The sequence below is a fragment of the Serinus canaria genome, chromosome 14 (genome assembly GCF_022539315.1).
Source record: "Serinus canaria isolate serCan28SL12 chromosome 14, serCan2020, whole genome shotgun sequence".
NCBI lineage: Eukaryota > Metazoa > Chordata > Aves > Passeriformes > Fringillidae > Serinus > Serinus canaria.
Window position 1 is genome coordinate 7,256,867 of NC_066328.1, and position 20,269 is coordinate 7,277,135.

General features: G+C 38.1%; 1 protein-coding gene across 1 annotated transcript in view; it reads right to left on the reverse strand.

Moving 5' to 3' along the window:
• Positions 1-9,837: 9,837 nt before the first annotated feature.
• Positions 9,838-20,269, reverse strand: part of SNX29 (sorting nexin 29) — a 97,633-nt gene continuing 87,201 nt past the window's right edge. Inside the window, exon 21 of the mRNA XM_050980126.1 lies at positions 9,838-15,266. Within this exon, the coding sequence (XP_050836083.1) occupies positions 15,137-15,266 (130 nt within the window). The 3' untranslated portion in view covers positions 9,838-15,136. The remainder of the gene's footprint in view (positions 15,267-20,269) is intronic.

A 20,269-nucleotide genomic window follows, 5' to 3' on the forward strand; every position in this document is an offset into this window, starting at 1 on the left:
AAAAAGATGTGCAGCCACAAAGAAGCAATTCTCAGTTCTCCTGTGCACTGGCAAATATTGTAATTTGGATTTACTAAAACTGCATACCCACACAGACACACAAATTGTTTCAGTTTAGCAATTTCATATATTCAGTTATTTGATATGGATATAGAAAATACACTTATATGTGAGGAAATCTTTTTATGAGTTGAGTATTATACTGACTGTGGGTAAGCACTGGATTTGGATGGCATTTGGTATGAGCATGCTACCTGGTCTGGGCTTTCCTTTCTTTCCTGGTTTTTACTTCGCTAAAAATAAATACCACTAATGTTCACTGAGGAATGTTTTCATATATCTGCACAAAGGAGTCATCTAATCTCATACAAAGTAAAAAGAAAGCCTCACAGACTTCACAGCATCCCTGACCTTTCCCACACACCTGCTCTCCTCTTCCTACGCATCCACGTATGCAGAGGCAGAAGATTTACAAGGCAGGAAAACAAAGGGAGTCATACAAGTCCTTCATCCTGGGTCACATCTCTGCTTCAACAAGATACCATTTAACCTCAGACTGAACCTGATTTCCATTGGCCATGGGAACAGTTACATAACAATGAACAGCTGAAACACAAATAGACAAAGACTTTACAAATCAAAGGTAAATTGTTAACTGTTATTTTTTAAAAATTACTTTTCTCAATAACTTATCTTGAACTAAATACTATAAAACTACAACTTTAGCATTACCATTCATCCATTAGTTCTGATACTGAGGAGATAACTTCTTTAGTACCCTTTTACTCTAAAAAATATAAAAGAATGAGTCTTGAGGAAAAGCTTCAGCCTTAAGAATATATCCCTGTAGTATGGCTTTATACTTCGTAAAACTATCAGTATGTGGTTGCACAGCCAGAGAATTCTCAGGTTTGACACTTCTCTGCAGGACACTGTTGCTATTTCATTTTCTTAATGCTGCAATTAAGGATTTTTCAAACTATCCATGATAGCATAGTCAAATATACTGCAAAGGTTTTTATAACTCTCTGAGTTAAAAACATCAGTATGATAATTGTAGGATGCTATACATTGAAGACAACCTAAAAATCTAAACATGTCAGATGTACTCCCTCCTCTTGTCCTTATACAAATGCTTAAAATTCCCTCACATTCCAGCTCAGTTGCATCTAAATGGAGCATTACATTCTGTTTAGCAATATGTAAAATAAGATGATAACTCATAATGCAAAATCCAATCCCAGCTTAATGTGATGGTAATAGAAAACTGCTTTTATTCCCTTCATCACATAAACATGCTATGTGCCTTGACAGTGTTACATGTGATGCAATTTTGCAGCTACAGATGAATCCAAATTCAATAGAAAATGTTAATCAGAAAGAAAACTGTTATGGTATATGCAGTAATAAAGACTGACCCTGGTTCTTCATGAGGTTTTTTATAGCCCTCCTCCCTGCAGAAGATATCCAATGGCAGGAGAGTTCTGAAATTCAGAGCCAATAAAGAGCACAGAGAAGTTGAATAATCCCTCTGTAACTGTGTTGGACCTTACGCAGCTTGCGGACTCTTTTCCCTATAAATTGACTCTCTTACTCATCTTATTCTATTTCAGTAAATCAAGGGATGAGTCATAGAAAATCAGAATCCAGGCACAACAAAGATACCATATAACAAGTCATTTAGTTTATACTGAGAATGTTGGCAAATGTATATGTATACATGCTGACTGCTTCCCTGAGCAGTCACTGAAGCTTTTACTGCTGGATAATCTCATTTTACCCTAATCAATTGCACTGTGACATTACATTTTAAAATAGGCAGGTTTGCTTATGGTAATAATGCTGTACAGCTGACTCTAGAATAATTATTAAGGCTAAAATTGTAATTAAAGATATGCCGACCGCGTAATTTACTTGTACTTCTAAAGAACTATTTATTACTCATTTAAAGAATGTTTTCAGACAGATTAAATTAAAAACACCATTTCTTTCTATGCCAGGCATGTTCAGAAAAAATAACTGAATTTTAGTTCTGAATCCAGCATTTGAATAAGCTGGGAGAAGCACTAAATTAAATAATAAAAGTTGACAGGGCTCAGCTGTCACCTGGCTGACATCTCGTGTCCACATCATGACCACAAAGCTGAAATTGGTTTGGATTTCTCTTGCTGTTTTTTGTCTGGTCCTGCTCAGATGTAACAGTGGCATTTCTGAGCAATAACCAAAAAACTGTATTACAGGAGAATCTGGAGACAGGGTGCAATATATGGCAGAAGGCAAGACTGCTTTTGCTGGTGCTCTTCAGCATGTTACATATTAGTAAGATATAACAGAATTTATATGAGCTTCATAGCACAAAGTGACAATTTCTCCCCGTGGCATTGCACTCCAACCTGGCTGATGAGTTTACATAAATGCTAAAGCTTCTCTCATTGTATGTCAGGGCCTGCAGTGGAGATCTTTGTGAAAGACAGCAGACAGGGTAAGCTTCTGTTTTAAGCTGAATGTTTCTCTCAGTTCTTCCAAATCAAAGTACAGTCCTAAACCCCTTGCAGCCCAAGAACTCCAGATTAAAGGCTAAAAGCCTGTAGCCCTTGGATGCTGCAACTAGTGGATCAAACATTCAAAACCAATCTCTGGACTTTGCAATGCATGAGTTCATTCTAGTTTGTCTTCCACTTTTCTATTCTATTCTGCTTAGGAAGTTCTTAAACTGGTCTTATAAATGCACTATCTGAGTACATTTCTGAATCATGTTCTATTTTTGTCCTGTTCCCTCAAAATAACTGATCCATGCTGTAGCTTTTTGTTTGGGGCTTTGATTTATCTTAGAAAGAGTTGTTTGTACTTTGAGGTTCTATACTTATATCAGAAACCACAGAGATTTTTGACACTACAGTTTTGGTCTGAACTCCAAGAATTATCAGCCTCTGCTCCTCCCAGGATTACAGGAAGGAGTGTTTAGGATCATACTCTGCTTCTGAGCTTGTGCCCTGAGCATTGGTATGATGCCCAACTTTTAGACTTGCCTTCTTAAAGTGCATGTAAGTTATTCTCATTCCTCTTATTTTTTCTAAGAGAAGGAATAAATGTCTTACATCTGTCACTAAACAACACTCTGTGGTGGTTTTTGTCCACCTTATGGACAACTTCACACACTATCAAATACTTCTGATATGGGCAGATACCCCTTCATTTCAAAAATGTTATAAAACCAACTTAAGCCTGGATGCAGGTGGAAGGTTTCACAGAGTCCTTCCTCTTGAGCAGCAGTCAAAGAGCTGCTTCCACTTTACTGACCATATTATTTCAAGTATTAACATGTCCAACATCACTGTCCTCTCTCCTGGTGGCCTGCCCCTTATACACAGACTGAAAGTGGGTCAAGGACACATTGAAGAATTACAATGCTAATCAATGTTTTAGTCAAAAATCCAGAGCACTACTGAATATAGATGTCATTTGACACAGTAAATTACAGTCAATGTATAAACAAATAAGTAAAATGCCCAAGCGTGTAACTGAATTTCCTGCTTTAGCACAGATAGGCCATGAGCAGAGTGAATTTCTAATTAAGAGAGAATTGCTATGGTAACCAGAGGTGGTCACAGATAATTGGGTGTGAAACCCCATGAGGCTTCATGACAGAGGTGTCTGCATATATTATCCAGCACACTTTCTGTTTCTTAAATAGAACTGCATTGTCAGGTCAAACAATGTTTTTTTGTATTTTAGATGCCTTCTTTTTGAGCAACTGAAGTGCAACCCGTAAGGGGTCTCTGGTTTTTAAATGCTATCAGAACAGTCCATGTGCAAAGACAAACTGGAGTGAGGATTCTCAGCCTTAACTTACTCTCAGTGGTGGTTTAAGAAGGAGGTGTTTGACTACACATTTGCTTTGGGACAGAGAAGGGAGATGGCTGCCTGTAGTGGCAGAGCAAAGCAATCAGGGACAAAGGAACACTGCTCCTCACAATGGGACTGTGCACACTGTCCAGCCCCATGACTGTCTTGATACTGCATTGTCTTAGTTAGAACAATTATTATTTAAAGTTGATATTTTGTTATCACAATTCATGGGAAAGCAAAGGGATAATCACAGAAATTTAATTATTCTGTGCAAACCAGACCAGTCTGATCAGAGCAGAGGGGATGCTTAAAACTCACATTACATCAGCACAGTAACACCTGCATCAGCAACCAATTGTGATTAAACAAATTTACTTATATTTACCAACTTAAGCACTTTCTTTTAGATAGTTTTGAGTGTTATTTTAGCTAATTAGATATTCATTATCTATGTAATAAATTGTATATTATCTGTGTAATTAGCCTTGATGAAGATTAAAGGAAAATCTCATTATTTCAAATTGTTGTTCTGGCACAAGAATTCTAAGATTTGTATTTAAATCTCTTCTTGAACATGTGGATATGAATGAAAGGTCAGCTCTTTGCTTTGCAAATCCCCATTTCTCTGTACCAGCTCTACTTAAAGGGCACAGAGCTACTTCAGTGCATCCAATATTCCTCTGCTCTGGAGGAACTCTGTAAATTCTCAGGACAGGATGAATTCAGAAATGGGTAGGATAAATAAATCAACTCCTGCAGATTTCCACTACTGCTGCAACTCAGAGAAGTTTTGAAAGTCACTTCTTTTGAGACCTTCAGCAGCTTTTAATTTCTCATACATTGATGGTGGTTCTCAAGGTGCATTGGTGCATTGCATTTGACAGTTTCTCTGTAACCAAAGAGTCAATTAACAAGCCTTAACACATTTTCATGTCCCTGTTATCAGCAAAAACAAGATCATACCTGTTCTGCATCTTTAAATGAGGCAGTGGGTTATTAGTCTCTCTGCATATCTGAAAAGGCTACTCAGCCACTCTGAAGGTGCAATCTGTAAACACAGTAGGGCATTAAAGCCATCAGGAATTATCAGACAGAAAAATTATCAAAGGTAGTCAGAGCTCTTAGTCTGCACTGATAGTGCCAATCTAGCTGTGTTCTGCTGTTTCTGCATGCCCAGATTTCCCATTAATTACACCTCAGCAGGAGTCCTGCATACAGCAGTGTGGTCAAAGACATTTTCAATCCCTAAGGAGAAGCAGACTATCATAGTGTACCCTCTGTCACACAAGAAGGAGAACCCTGCCCATGCTGATTAAGTACAGCAGTTGACAGCAGATGTTATTTGTTAATTACTGACATATCCAAAGGGTCCTATAGCTTGACAGACTCGGCAACAGATCCATTACCCACTTTGTTTTATCTCATTATGGAACATGGGGTGGCAGTTGATGTAGTACAATTTCAAACCTTTTTTTAATGTATTCCTACATTGAATTCCTCATTCACTTTTTCGTTGCTTCTTGATGGGTCAGAACATGTGCTTTCTTTTATTTTCCTTTTTCTAGTATCCAATTACCTTGTATTTTCAACTGCTCAGAGGTACTGATGTATCTCATCTGCCAATTCACTATTTTTTCACCTTTGAAAAACATCAACCAGATGGTTTCCAAAAATGACAATTATATCTAATGCATTGTTTGAAATTAAAGTACCACTGCAAAAAATGCCTGTCATGTTTTAAACTGCTTGAAGCCATACATATCACTTTGGGTGCACAAAGAACTGTGTGTTCCATCACTGTATTAGACAAAAGCCCACTGAGAATTTGAGCTGCTTCAAGATAAAACTGAGTGAGTAGCTAAATTGTATGCTACAAAGTATTAGTGTGTATCTAAAGCTCAGATCTGAAAAGCAGATCCATCAAACTGCTCAGCAGATCAAATATAAAGGACATTATTTTTTTATTTAGTCTTACACTTAAGAAATACACTTGCTTGTGTACTCCAGTGGAAACAAGGTTTATTTCCAATGACAGACATCTGAGGTATTACTTGCTTTGATTTTTAGCTAGAATGTTTCTTAGCCATATTAAATTATATTTGATTTTCTACTTATCTATAAACCTTTCTTCTCTCTTTGGAAGGCACCTGAAAATTTTCTTAGGAACAGCATGGCCAGCAGGACCAGGGCAGTGACTGTCCCCCTGTCCACATTTCAAGCCCTGTGTCCAGTTCTGGGTCCCTCATGACAAGAACTGGACATGGAGCTGCTGGGTTGTGCCCAGAGAAACAGCTGGGGAGAAGCTGGAGCACCAGGAGAAGCTGAGGGAACTGGGGGGGCTCAGCCTGCAGAAAAGGAGGCTCAGGAGGAACCTTCTCACTCTCCCCAGCTACCTGAAAGGAAGGTGCAGCCAGGTAGGACTTGGCCCCCCCAGTAACAGAAGGAGGGGAAAGGGCCTCAAGTTGCCTCAAGGAAGATTTAGATTGGATATTAGGAATAATTGCTTCACCAAAAGGGTTGTCAAGTCCTGGCACAGCTGCCCAGGGAAGGGGCAGACTCACCATCCCTGGAGGGATTTAAAAGTTGTGTGCAGGCAATGCCTTGAGAAGGCTGCCCTAGAACAGAGGCTGGACAGAGCTAAAGAATAAAGTAGGGATTTATTAGGAGGCCTCAATGGATCCACCTTGGGCAGCACAAGAGCCCAGCCAGGGCTACACCCAAGGTAAACCCAAAATGGTCACAAAATGGACAGCAGGTCACAGAGTCTCTCACTTTTATAAGTTCTGCTCCATTTGCATATTGGAGTTAATTGTCCAGTTGCAGCTTTAGCCCATGCAGTCCCATCCTTCTTGTTTTTCTTTCTTCAGTCCATGTTGTTTGTGCTCTTGGGCCTGAGATTTGGATTGGTTGTCCTTGGTCTCAAGCTAGAAAAGGAATTGTTTTGTCTCCCTACTCTGTGAAGAGCTTACAGCTCAGAACTACACACTGAAGCAGCACAGAATCTGGAAAATATAAAAGCTAAAACTTAAGGCATCACATATGGCACTTAAGGACATGGGGTATTGAGGACTTGGCAGTGCTGGGGCAACAGTTGGATTTGATGATCTTAGAGGTGTTTTTCAACCTCTATGAATGATTCAATGATTTTATATAAAATGGGGAATCTTAATAAACAATTTAATTTCCAGCTAGAAACTGAAATATAGAAATTGTTAGTGTAATTGGCACATGTTGAAGCATCTTCCTTCATGGACGATTTAGCACTTGAAAAAATAGGAACTAAAATTAAGAAAAAGCAAAATACTTACAAAAATTAGGCATTTAAAAGTAGTATTAACCTGATTAAATCTTTTCTTGCTATATTCACTTAAGCTGTAAATATTTTTCAAAGATTGAAGCTATGTAATAGCAATATGAAATCTATTTTATAATAGCAATCATTCTCAAAGAAAGGCATTGTTTCTGACAGCTCTAGCAGATGTTAGTTGGAATTATTAAAACCAGGCTTTTTTTCATGCAAAGTTCCACAGAATAACAGAATATTTGGAGTTGGATCATGGAGTCCAAAGTGAATGGCCCATACAGGGATCAAGCCCACAAAAAGTGTAGAACTCACACTGAGTAAAACAAAACCTTGATGTACCTCTGACTCTGAACAACATGCATCACCAGGAATAAAATTAATCATGAAAATATTCTTAATAGGAAAACTGACAAGTTAAAATCAGAGCTGAGCCCTATGCAAGGGAATTTGTCAGACATGAATTCTAGAAAACTGGGGGAGGGCAGATCTTAGTGATGCAATGAGAATCCAAAAATATCACAAACTCAACACAAGCAGGTGTAAAAAGTGAATCTCCAAGCCTACAAAGAGCTTCCCACAGAAAGACCAAGCCTGAGGTGCCACAGCTCAGTATTTTTAACAAAGTGCAAGTGCAGAGGCTCACCCAGAGCACAACAGTTTGCTGAGCACCAAGCTCTGAAGGCAGGACATCTGTTAATGAGGGCCCACGTGACTGAACCAATTACAAGTGCAGATGAGTACAGCTAGAAGGTGACATTAAAAATAAAGACATTTAGCAGTGACAGTGTATGGCATAAGATAGATGCACTTGCTGAGCATCTTTAAAATACTGGGAAATGAAGAAATGTTGGAAATGGCATAGATATTGCTGAATTGGAAATAAAGAAAAGTAAGTTATCACCACGGTTCTTAGAAATCTCCCATAATAAAAGCCTGCTGTCCCAGTACAGGTCAAGAAATGGCAAGAATAATTCAGAAAATAGGCATCACACACACACACACAATCTGCATGATGATTTTCTAGAACAAAATCAAGCACGACTTGCAATATATCAAAATGTCAGCTATCTATCTTAATTTTGGGAATACAGTAAGTTCACTCACAATACTTAAAAGGTCATTCAGGAAGACTGAAGTGCAGTAGCAAAAATCTTACTCTAAACATTATCTTAAAAATATCTTTGCTCTTTCTTCTGACAGATTGTTTGTATGAAGAATTTTCCTTATTTCCTTAAAATTAAAAAAATATATAAATAAATTCTGTGAACCCTCCAGAGGTCCTTTCCTGAAAAGAAAAACTTTAAACTCTGTAGGCCCATGTAGAAATGCCAAGCTGGTACAATTTCCAAATACAGCCTGAAGCTTTGCCTGGATGCACAGAAAGATCAGTTTTCCCTTCCAATGATCTTGTTCTTCCCAGGATTTGAGATGGCAACTAAGCAGCAGCATCCCAGCAGCTGGACAAGGCAGTGGAATCCAGCACATAAAGGGTTACAGCCTCAACCCTGTGCTTTCCAGCCTTCTCCAGCCCAGGGCTGGGAATCTGCTTGTCTCTCCCCTAGTGATCCGATTTTACCCTTCCCAAGCAGTTCCAAGGCTCAGTCGTGCTGCTGGGCAGGAACCAAAGCTCAAGGGGCCAAGAAACGCCCCTGGGCACAGACACTTCTGCAGGGTTGAAACTCCACCCCTGGTGCAGGGAGATCTCCAGTCCATACAGTCCCCACCCATAGCCGGGGCTGTTTGTGCTCTAGCACCTCGAGCAGACAGAAAAGGAAAAAAAAACCAAATCAAAACAAAAACCTTTGCCTGAAACTATTAATTTAAAGTTGATAGCATAATTTTGTAATGCTACTTTATGATCTTTTTCAGTTACTTTATGATCTGGAGTAACTGAGATATGAAAAGCAAAAACAAAATCCTAAGGACTGCCAAGACTTAATTAAAAGTTCTGTCATCTAACTTTCATAATGACACCTAACCTGCTACATGTTTTAAAAGGAGATAAACATCACTGTGAATTTTACAATAAGTGTCTTTTTTTAATATGAAGAGTTCAACTAATTAGATCACTCTAGAATGGCAGTGGCTTGAAGAATTGTAATTTAATTAACCAGCAGGTTATTCTGTGAATATGAGGAATCTACCAACACTTTATTTTTCTTAAACTACAGCTTTGTCTGCTGGAAATTGATTAAATGCAAATAATGCTTCCTTTTTAAAGGAAGCATTATATGTATTTGATCTTCCTTTTTCACATGATATGGAAACACCCAGTTATGAACTGGATGTGAAAGTGCCAGTTATGACACAGTGATGAATTGGATACAAATTGCCAACTGTATCATGGTGCAATAAAAGGAAATAAAACATTCAGATTTGGACTCTGAATGGAAAAATGCCAAACCCCACAAATGTGGTGGCATTGCCTGGCATTGTCTGCCTTCCTGTTTGAGTGATTTATCTAACATGATTATAAACTGAAATGTTTGACATTATTTTCACTAAATACTACTTCTCATGTGAAGAAATACGATTTTAACAAAGTCTGCTATGTACAAACATCATTCTAGAAGCACATTGAAAAAATGAACATACATTAAAGAAACAATTAGAAAGCAGCTGAATAGGACAAATAGGATGTAGAAACACTCTACTTCAAAGAAAAGATGTTATTTTTTATTTTCTTCTTGGTAAAGTAGCATATTTTAACCTGGTTACAATAAAATTACCACAGGATATTAAAAAAAACAAGAAAGTATTTAGAAAATTTTATATATATATACACATTTGCTTAAAAATTCTATTATGTAAACATTAGCATAGCAAGTTAAAATAATATTACAGTTTATTAATACTTATGTGAATATTGTACATATATATGCTTAATTAATAATATCTTTTCTACAGTTTAATAGTAACAACAACAAAAAAATACCTCCCTTAGGTCAAGAAGGAAATTCAGCTTCTTCAGTTTCCAACAGGTTTGGTCCCAACTCCAGGACACTGAGTTCTTCATCTCAGTGTAACTAAGAAGGTAAAGCACAGCCTTTCAGAACTGTATTTTCAACCACACTTACATTTTTATAATGTTTAGTGTCTTAAATGATTAATACTCCAAAAACCCACTTCTCACAGTTTAACTATTGTCGTGGCATGGAGATGGTTTCTGAAATCTTGTTAAAAGAACTCATTCCCCTACAAGGAAGTGCAATAAATTCTGTTTTGATGTGATAAAAAACAGGGGGTTTTTAAGTCCGCTTATTTCAGCAATTTGTAAATTTGGAAAAGTCATTCCTTTCTAAACATTTCAGTGCTGTTGTCTGGAATAAATTCATGCCATTATGAATGAAAAACTAAGCCATCAATATTGACTAGAAGTATGCTCTCATAATTTTTGTAGAAGGAATTTATAAATAATCTAAGTTCTCCATAACTGGATCATAAAAGTAGTTAGTGTAGAGTGAGAAATAAATTGAAACCTACAGTGTCACACAGTGTAGAACAAGTGGTTTATCTTCCATTCAAAATGTGAAACACAAGCAGGTTAATCAATATTTTAAAATACATTTTGTATTTCATATAGATATTTTCCTATAGTCAAGTGTTTATTTGAATACAGAGTGCTGTGAAACTACCAAACTTCCAAAATAACAATCAAGTTCATTTTCCATGTGATGCAGGGGCTGACTGAAATACCCTAAACCTATAGAAAATGAGGGAGGGAAATCCTTTACTTTCTTGAATTGTTTAATCACTTTTCAGAAGTGACTCAAGATCCAGTTCAGAAGCATTACTGTTGTTTCCAAGGAACAGGTTTCTTTTCATATATCCTAGAGTTCCAGCAGGAAGAGCCCAAGGCTGGTTCCAAGATTTGCAAGGGAGCATAGCAGCAGGATTTGATCAAAAAGTGGGGTTTTTTCCTTTTAAACAGCTGTTCCACAGGTTTCTCACAGTAATTTCAAGCAGGTAACTGTATTTCTATCCAGAGGTATATATTATCTGTTCCCAGAATTCGAAGACATTGGATGAAAAATGTTTTGGGGTGGGGGGTTTTATCCTTTGAAATGGCACAAAACTTCTAGCAGAACTGAGATCCCTGCATTCTTTGAAGGAAAAATAATGACATCAATATCAGAAAGCACCAATTACTGATTCTGGTAAAAAAATACCAGGTTCTTAATCATTAATATGTCCTGGCAGAAGCATCATTAGTTCACTGGGGATTCACCAAGTCTCATTTATTATTAGCTGGCTGCTCTGAGTCAGTCAACCCCATTGTTAGAGGGTTTGTATTAATTAATTTGACAGCTACCATGTAGATATTATTCTGTACAATAAAACATGACTGTTACAAAGAAACACCCCACCTTAGCAATAGGTCACAATTTTGAGCCAGTAATCTTTAATACCACTCTGTTCTTTCTCTAAATGCTTGTATTAATTCAATCACAATGGTTTATGACTTGCAGTAGATTCTGTAAGGTAGCATAATTTGATTACAACTATCACATCAACAATATATTCCATTAAAAAGAGTGGCTTTGAAATTATTATCTTCCTAAGAATATGTGACTTAATGGACATATCAATTTAAGCCTTTATAGCTACGTCAATATCCTGCCTCATATGAACCTTGGAGATTTATTACTGTTATTATTATTGAGAACTTTGATTTAATTTGCAAAAGCCAAGTCGACACATTGCATTCTCTATAATGAATGAGAGAATCTCTAAATAAATGAGATTCTGAAAAACCACAGTCAGTCTGTGAATACTGATGGAGACATCTGCAAAAGCTGGAAGAGCTCTGCAGCTTTTCCAGTTTCTTAGGGAAGGGCTCATGGTGGAGGTGACTGGACAGCAGCACTGCAGTAGAAGTTGGGCCACTTTTTTACAGTTCATTTTGAACAGTCACTAAAGGATGCAGAGGAGAAGCCCTGATGTAAAGACAAAGCAGGAATGAAATGCTAACAAGACCACAAATTGCTCTAGGCTGGCTCTACCAGCCGGGAACAGCTCCAGGGCCCAGCCTCCCCAGCCTGGGATTACAGCACTGGCCACTGGTGCCAGCAGGAAGGGTCAGTAATGAATTAATTAATAATTCATTAGTAATGAACCCAGCAGCTCATTGTGAGCTGCCCACTGAGCACAGACAGGGGTTGAAGAGCTGTGAGTCAGCCAAAGGAAGTTTAGAGCTGTACAAAAATTGTAACTGGATGGAATTGGGTGAACAGAATAAGCTGATAAAATCATTCCACTGGCAGAATCTTTGTTACAGGAATTTCAGATGAATAATGGACCTACCTGGGATTCTAAATACCAACTGGCCAACTTTCTTCAAGAGGCTTTGCTGGTTCTGGTGAATGAAAGACGTGGGATTTGTAACAGATACACAGGATTCTAAGACAGAGCCTTTCAGAATGCCTTGAGGTGGTAAAAATTTGGGCATTCCTATCTGTAGGCACCTACTGGCACTCCTGCAGGTACTGTAGGCTTCAACATAACCAGGGATATAAAGTGGGAATGCCACCTTGTGAAGAAAGGCTTTCATTTGATTATTTGCTGGGATTTCAGCAGAGCTTTTGAAAGGATTAACAATGCACCCACGATGGTATCTCGCATCACCAAGTGAACATTGTTTGCAGACTGTCATCTTAGCAGCTGATACACAGTTCAGCTAAAGTTAACAAAGAGCAATTTGTACATGGTAAACAAGTTTAGTATCCATATGTGATCTACACACATACTTTAAAAATGACAAGAAGCAAGATAATCAGGAATGAAATAATTTTAAGAGCCAAATGCAGATACAAAAAAGTCCTTTTAAATAACTAAAAAGAAATTCAGTCTGCAGTAAATGAAATTTCTTACCATTTGCAGTTTGCTGAATAAGTACTTGAATCTGTGAATTATTTCTTGAAACTGAATACAGCTTCATGTAACAGATACATCACAAAGGTTTCCACACAGTGTTTTCTTTCAAATTTACTTGCAATTCAGTGTTAGTGTATGTGCCATATTTCTACTAACCAAGTCTCCACTTTCTGAAAAATGAGTTAAAATTGTTTCAAAGTGGGACCATCATTACAGCTACTTCTCTTTCCAACAAAGACAAGTTAAATCATCAGCAGTGCATCAGCCTGAATAGTTTGGAGAAGCTACTTAACTGCCAATCTACTCACTTTCCTTTCTTCTTAAGTGAGTGTCCCACTTTAACTAACACAAACACCAACAGTAATTAATCTGTTAATGAACACACAGCAGTGAGCTCCCAGGCTGGCCTTTGGGCTTTTCTCTTTGTCTGTGTGGTAACTGACATCTCTTACTGACTGGGAAATATTGGTTCATTTCTGTGATGAGGTTTTATTACGTGGTATTTCTCCTACTGAAATTTCTGACCTGGAGAGTGAATCCCACTCCTCTCTGCCACATATTGCTGTTGAGGGCAGTCTGGAAGTTCCATATTTCAGTGCTGGGCATCCAGCACGTGGGGCTCCTGCTCAGGCAGCGCTGGTGCCGCTCCCTGTGGGTAACAAAGCCTTTCTCACCTGAGAGGTGCCACTGGAAACTGACCAGTGACCTGCCTGAACAGCACTCACTGCTCACAGCACTGCAGAACACAAGTTCCAGTCTGCTGGAGCTTTAGTAAAGCACCGAGGTACAAAATCTCTTATTAATCATCAGCTTCTTTTTTTCCTGGAGAATAATATAAGATGTGTAAATTTAATATAATGAATGGATAGTAAAATGACAAGATACATCAATTTAAGTAACGTTATTCAAAAAAAACTTCTGAGAGGAAAGATGTTCTTACATAAAGGAAAACTAGAACACAATTGATAGAAAATTTGAACATACACTGCTTAAACTTAATGAAGAGAAGAAGATAGCTAAAACATAATTAACTGCCTATGGCAGTGCAGCTAATGGATGCTGAACTGGATTCCAGTTAATCCACGTCAGGACTTCCATCACTTGTAACAATTCTTGCCAATTTTTTAGTTACTCTAACAGCAGTAGCATTATAAATTACTTTTCAGTAAGAGGTGATGGGTAACAGGCACTTTCATTCCAGGCAATTTTTAAGTATCACCATGTGAAGGGTATTAGAAAATCAGATTAAGAATTCCACCCTGCCCTGTTAATGATGGACTGTTCTGTAACATAAGCTACAAATTAATAACAAAATATAATCCAAGACTCAAATGCAATGTTTTGTACCACGCTGATTTTGTGTATCCTTGTGGTGGTTGGTAGAAATGAATAATATTGCACCTGCCTTACAGCAAGACTGAAATTTCACTAGAAATAATTACATTCTCTGATTTTAAAGAATTACTTCGCACAGATGAATGCTATTGAGAATATCTATCTAGAAATGTACAAAAGCTATTTTTCCACCTGTAATGTTTTTCTCATCATCTACATTGTGAAGTTTTTTAAAAACCTTTGTGAATCAGAGGTTGACAATAAAAAAAACCAAAACAACCCAGTCTTTCTATTTACAAAAGGCAATAAATTAGTGAGGTTCTTTTAAGCACATCCTTCTGACATATTAAGCAGTGATAATCATAAAGGTTCTTCTAAGGAGAAAAAAAATTGTCTTGACACGAAGCCCATGTCTCTCTGGAACAGAAAACTGTACATGGAAAAGGGACAACATAATGCAAACAAGGAATTCATTGTGACAGAAGGACTTCAGAGGAACAAAGGAGAATTTGTGCAGTGCAGCTTTACAAAACAAAGGAAACGCCGATCAGTTTGCTGAGCTCTCGTGAAGTGCCCTCTATTCTTTGAGAAAGTGATTACTGCCTTCCAAAGTAGTTAATCAGGATATGACCCTTGGTAATGAATGTCTCTTTTCAGGATTTAAGTTGATGCAGCTGTAGTCTCTTCAGGAGCTTAAATTATAAATATAGGCTAGGAAGGAATCAGAGAACAACTCAAAGAAGGTGCTGCCCATGGTGACCCCTGCGGGCAGGGTCAGAGGTCCCCGCTCTGAGGCTCCAGGCTCCGGGGCTCCCGTGGGTGGCTGCGGGACAGTTTGGGGAAGCGGGTGCTCACTCTGGAGCGATTGCTTTTGCTCACTGCTTCTCCAGAGGGTGTGATATCACTAGGGAGACAAAAAATAAACACAGAACAGCTCATTTATGTTCTATGTAAATTGTCGTGTAGTTACTTTCAACATGAAAAAAGCAGATGTTATGAGAGCCTGGCACATGACTGCGAAGTACAGCACACATCTTCAACACCACGGAATTGCATTCTTTCTACTGGTGTCTCAAGTGTGAATTACAAAATGGGTTCTTTCAGAAATGAGAGCTAGTAGAACTTTCAATACTTTATGGAAGATTGCAAGTTACAGGATAAAAGCGGATCTCTATGAGTTGCAGATCAGAAATGGTGGGAAAAGCATTTTGAAGTGATAAAAGTACAAGCAAAATAGACGAGCTTGGATGATGCTCAATTAACAATCCTCTAATCATGGATGGATGTATCATTACATGATGAAGTACATTGGTAATACATCCCTGAATTCTTCAGTCTCTCCTGACCCACAACAGACTACAGTCTTACATGAATGAGCCTTTTGCAAAAGACTCTGAGAAGTACATTAAGTTCAAAAACAAGCAGGAACAGAAAAGCTTACCTAGGTGACATTCAGGCTATAGACTCCTCGGAAAACTACAGTATAAAGGGATAACATTGTACTTTTGCCATTCTTTTACAGGACTCCACATGGTTTTTAATTAAACTACTTACACACAGATCAGTAAATAAAACTAAGTTTTGCATTTAGCAACTCAGCAAAGCAATAAAAATACACAGCATACAAGCCAAGCTTATTATCCTAAGTGAAAAAAACCGACTTCATAATATCTGTCTTCAGACTGTGATAACAAGTCCAGAAAGGAGAAGTTGCTCATCTGCACTTCTGGCCATGTTAAACAAACACAGACATATTTTAAAACAATCCCCAAAGTTCTCTGTGCAGTTGCTTTTCCTGCAGAGTGACCTTTCTCACACACAGGTCAGTCCCTCCTGCCCGAGCTACAGGCACACCCAGGCCCCACTGAGGCCTCTGGAGCACTTACATGGGAGAGATGTCAGCAAAGCAAAAGCCTTTAATAAGGACTGGGAAACTCACGTGCAGGCAGCAGAGCACTTCTGCAAGGAGGGCAGCTGTCCTGCCCTGCCTTTGGCTTCACAACTACAGTGCACACACAGCTGCCCCCACAAAGGGAAGAGAAAAAAACAGTATGGAAAAGATCTGTTCAGTTCAGGTGCTAAGCAACAGGAAATAAAGTTTTGTGGGGCTTTTTAATGGCAGAGTATTTAACTGGTCTAAATTTCTAAGCAGAAAACTCTGAAATAGCTTTAGTTAAAATAATAAAGGATTTTCCTAAATCAAGATTCACCACATTCCTATTAGAGTATTTAGTCTTCCAAGGTAACTAAGAAGTTCTTTGTGTGAAAAAATGCATAAAAGACCTGTGGCATACCTCCTCCTCTTCTTCAATAACCAGATTAATATGTTAGATCTTTAATTCCTTATTTTCCTTGTCACTAAAATAAAAAGTCTAAAATTTAATTTAGCCTATGTTATTAATTCTTGGTAGCCAAGGATAATTGGACTTCCAACTGTGGCCCTACAATTTCTTACTCTGAAACTCAGCAATGCTAAGTTGCTGTAGAGAATTCTGATCATGTGAATCCAATTTCAGCTGTGCTCATTACCATGGATTTCTTTTAGTAGCATGAATATTATTACTCATAATTTTTATACTATTTATAAAATTGAGCAATGCAGTGTTGATACTGTAATGCTTGTAAAAGAGAGCATGTGACATTGACTTCAGAAGGTTGTGATTTTTTTTCAAGATATGTATTTTTCAGAACATGTAAACATAAAATAATCTAAATATCAAACATATAATGGAATAAAATTAAATGTTCATCTGATTGGGCTTTGCTCCGTCTTAAGTAGATTAATTCACCAGCAGAATGGCCACTGCTGACAGAGCTCTGGCTGTCTGAGGCACAGGGGGATCCCTGGCAGGTACAAGGAGGTTTACCTTGCAGCAGAGAACACGAGTGGAGTGCAATTACTGTAATTTGGTGATTGCTTTATGGAAAGCACATTTTAATGCACAAGCTCCTCCTGCTGGCATGTCCCCAAAACGACATCAGTGCCAGCCCAATGGAGCAAAGCTATTTGGAGGGAAAAGGGCAAAAGGGGCAGAAGGAGTTCCCCTAAAATGAAGAGAGATGAATTAATTCCAGTCTGGCAGGGCTGAGGTAATCAGGTCATTTAGGGTAATTACATGAACACAAATGTCTGTGAGCAAAGGACAGAAACTGACAGTAATTCTGCTAATTTAAATGATGCTACTCCACAACATGATATATCTAATAACTAAATTAGAGATTAATTTATCTTAAATGTCTTAGCTAATTTTTATAATGACAATCTAAGACACATCATTACCTAATGTAGGTTTACAGAAATCAATGTATATCTGAAGAATTACAGCTTCATGCATCCAGCATGGAAAGAAAACTGGAGCTGAAATTGAATTGATCAACTTCCATGGAAACAGATGTTCTATGGGGGAAAAGTTTCAAGTATTAAAAGAGCCACAAATTTAAGAGTCTCTCAGCCCCCTTTTCATCCTCCCTTTTTCCACACCTGATGGGAGAAACACCCATCTCACTTGCCTGCTTCAGCTCTGGCTTTCTTGCCAAAATGACCAACCCAAAACACATGGTAGGCAAGTAGGAGGGAAAGAGTCATCTCCCCTCTGTTCTGTCTCCTGTTGTTAGATTTAATAATTTAGTTCTGGCCTAGAGGCAGAACAATACCTGTACAGTCTCTGGCACTAACCAAGACACTTTCTAAATGTATTGACAGTTCAACTGGTCAAATATTCCACAAACTCTGGGGCAGAAACATGAAGACCTTAATGTGATTCTGTCTGTATTTCTGGCAAATGCCCATGAAGATGGAATTGAGACAAATCTTTTTGCCACCCAGTGTTTGGGATGAAGAAGGAAGCATAAGCCATTGCCTACAAGGTTTGCAAATCCTCTCGTTTGTCACACTCAGTAAAAATAGTCCCTAGGTTAGTTTGGGGTGCTGAGTTAGCCTCTAGTTGATTGTTTTACTCAGATTAAAATACAAATTCAAAATACCTAAATCTAAACCAGGGAGTAGCTGTGCTGCAGTAACTCTGCCAGCCCTGCTCCCCCAATCCCTGAGCTAAGTTCACAATTTATCTAAGCCTACACCTGTCCCAGTTACACCTGCTTGGCTTTAATAAAACATTCTGCTTTTCATTCTGTTCTTTCTGAGCCACAGAAGCCTTAGCAGGGTCCAGGCAGAGAGGCTTGCCAGGCACTGCCCTGTTCAGCAGTGGAATGTCCACATATTAAAGGCTCAAGTTCTTTTTTACAGTCTCACCTTGGCCCATTCTGAAGAAAAAAGCAACCTGCTGAGGCAATCAATTCCTCCTTCCCACGGGGTCATTGTTTAGCTTTTAAGCATTCCTGATTGATCTGCCCAGCGTTTGTTTGGCAAACGATTCAGTTTCATTGATTTTGTCTTGGTGTCAAGTTCTGCCTGAGGTGCATCTTTAGAAAATAGCTTAAAATAACCGGTCCTTTTCATCAGCTGCTGGTTTATTCATACCTTTGATTTATTGCTCTCCCTGTATCCAAATGCAAACTGTATTTTGTGGGGTTTTCTTTACATACTCAGTACATGGAACTGCAGTATTCTCTTGGCTGATGTTGTGAACATTTACATGAAGAAATTTATTTCCCATCTCAATGCCTGTTCTTCAGGATGAAATTACAGAGAGAAGTTTCTGATAAAAATAGTATAACATCTGCACTTAGAGATACTTTTGTATCAGCCAGAGTTCAGAGAACAGAATAAGCACATCTTGGGAGTGTAGCAAAGCTCAGGATCAGGCATTTCATGTACCTATCTATAGATCTATCTCACACGTAAATGCCTCTCTGGAGACATTCATAATTCTAGTTTTACTTCAGTTATGTTAAATACCTCATGAAAAAAGGCATTCACTGCCAGGTAAATTTGGTGACTTCTGCCAGCTTCTTGTGTTATTAATTCTTTGTTAGTCATTATAATAATCTAATTCTGGTAATAACCTCAACACTTAATGTGGTGCTCAGGCAGGCAGCTCCTCAGAAAGGTCCTGTTAAGCAAGCCCATATCAGGAAATCCTTATTAGACAACTGAGAACTAATTCTGACTTGACAGTGCAACAAATCTCAGCACCTTTTGCCAATGAAAATCAGATAAGACACCTGTTTAGTGGCATTATTAACTAAGAATTCACCAAATCATTTCACATACTGTATTAACTCCTGCTTTGCAGTCAGCTGGGTAAAATCCTAGTTTCCAGTTGGTGAAGTGTAAAAATAATTGGAGACATTTCCTGCCCCTACTCCCAATTTTGTAGAAATTAAATGCAATTATAAATGAGAAACTGTGATCTTCATTTATTAATACAAATGTCTGATTTGGATGTTTAAAGAGTCAGTTATTAACAGAAGAGACAGAAAGACAATCCCTCTATAGCACACTTCAACACTGAAAATCCTGAAGACACTATTACAGCAAAGTTGTCAGGTTACAAACTGAATAATCATTTCCTATCAAGATTAGATAAAATGAAATTTCAAGAAATGAAAAGCATTAATTCTAATACTCTGTCCAACCATTTGGTTAGTGTACAGCTCCCTCTACTTCCACATACACACTTCTCCACTCATGATCTCTTCTTGCAGTGAAATAACGACACCTAATCGTGTTTCTATTTGTTACAATTCAAATTACCCTGACTTGAACATTCACATGCTACAATTCAGTTTCCATAACAGCATGAAGACTTTCTTCATCAAATCTGCACTGTTATTTGAATTTTCCTTTAAACCATGACACTGTACATGACTCTCACATATTTCCCCACTAACTTCATTTTGAAGTTGGCATACTGAGATGGTTCCTGTATCTAATAGTTCTATAACTGAATAATATCGCTGTTATACACTCATTCAGGAAAGGCTCAGAACCCTGCAAAGGTGACC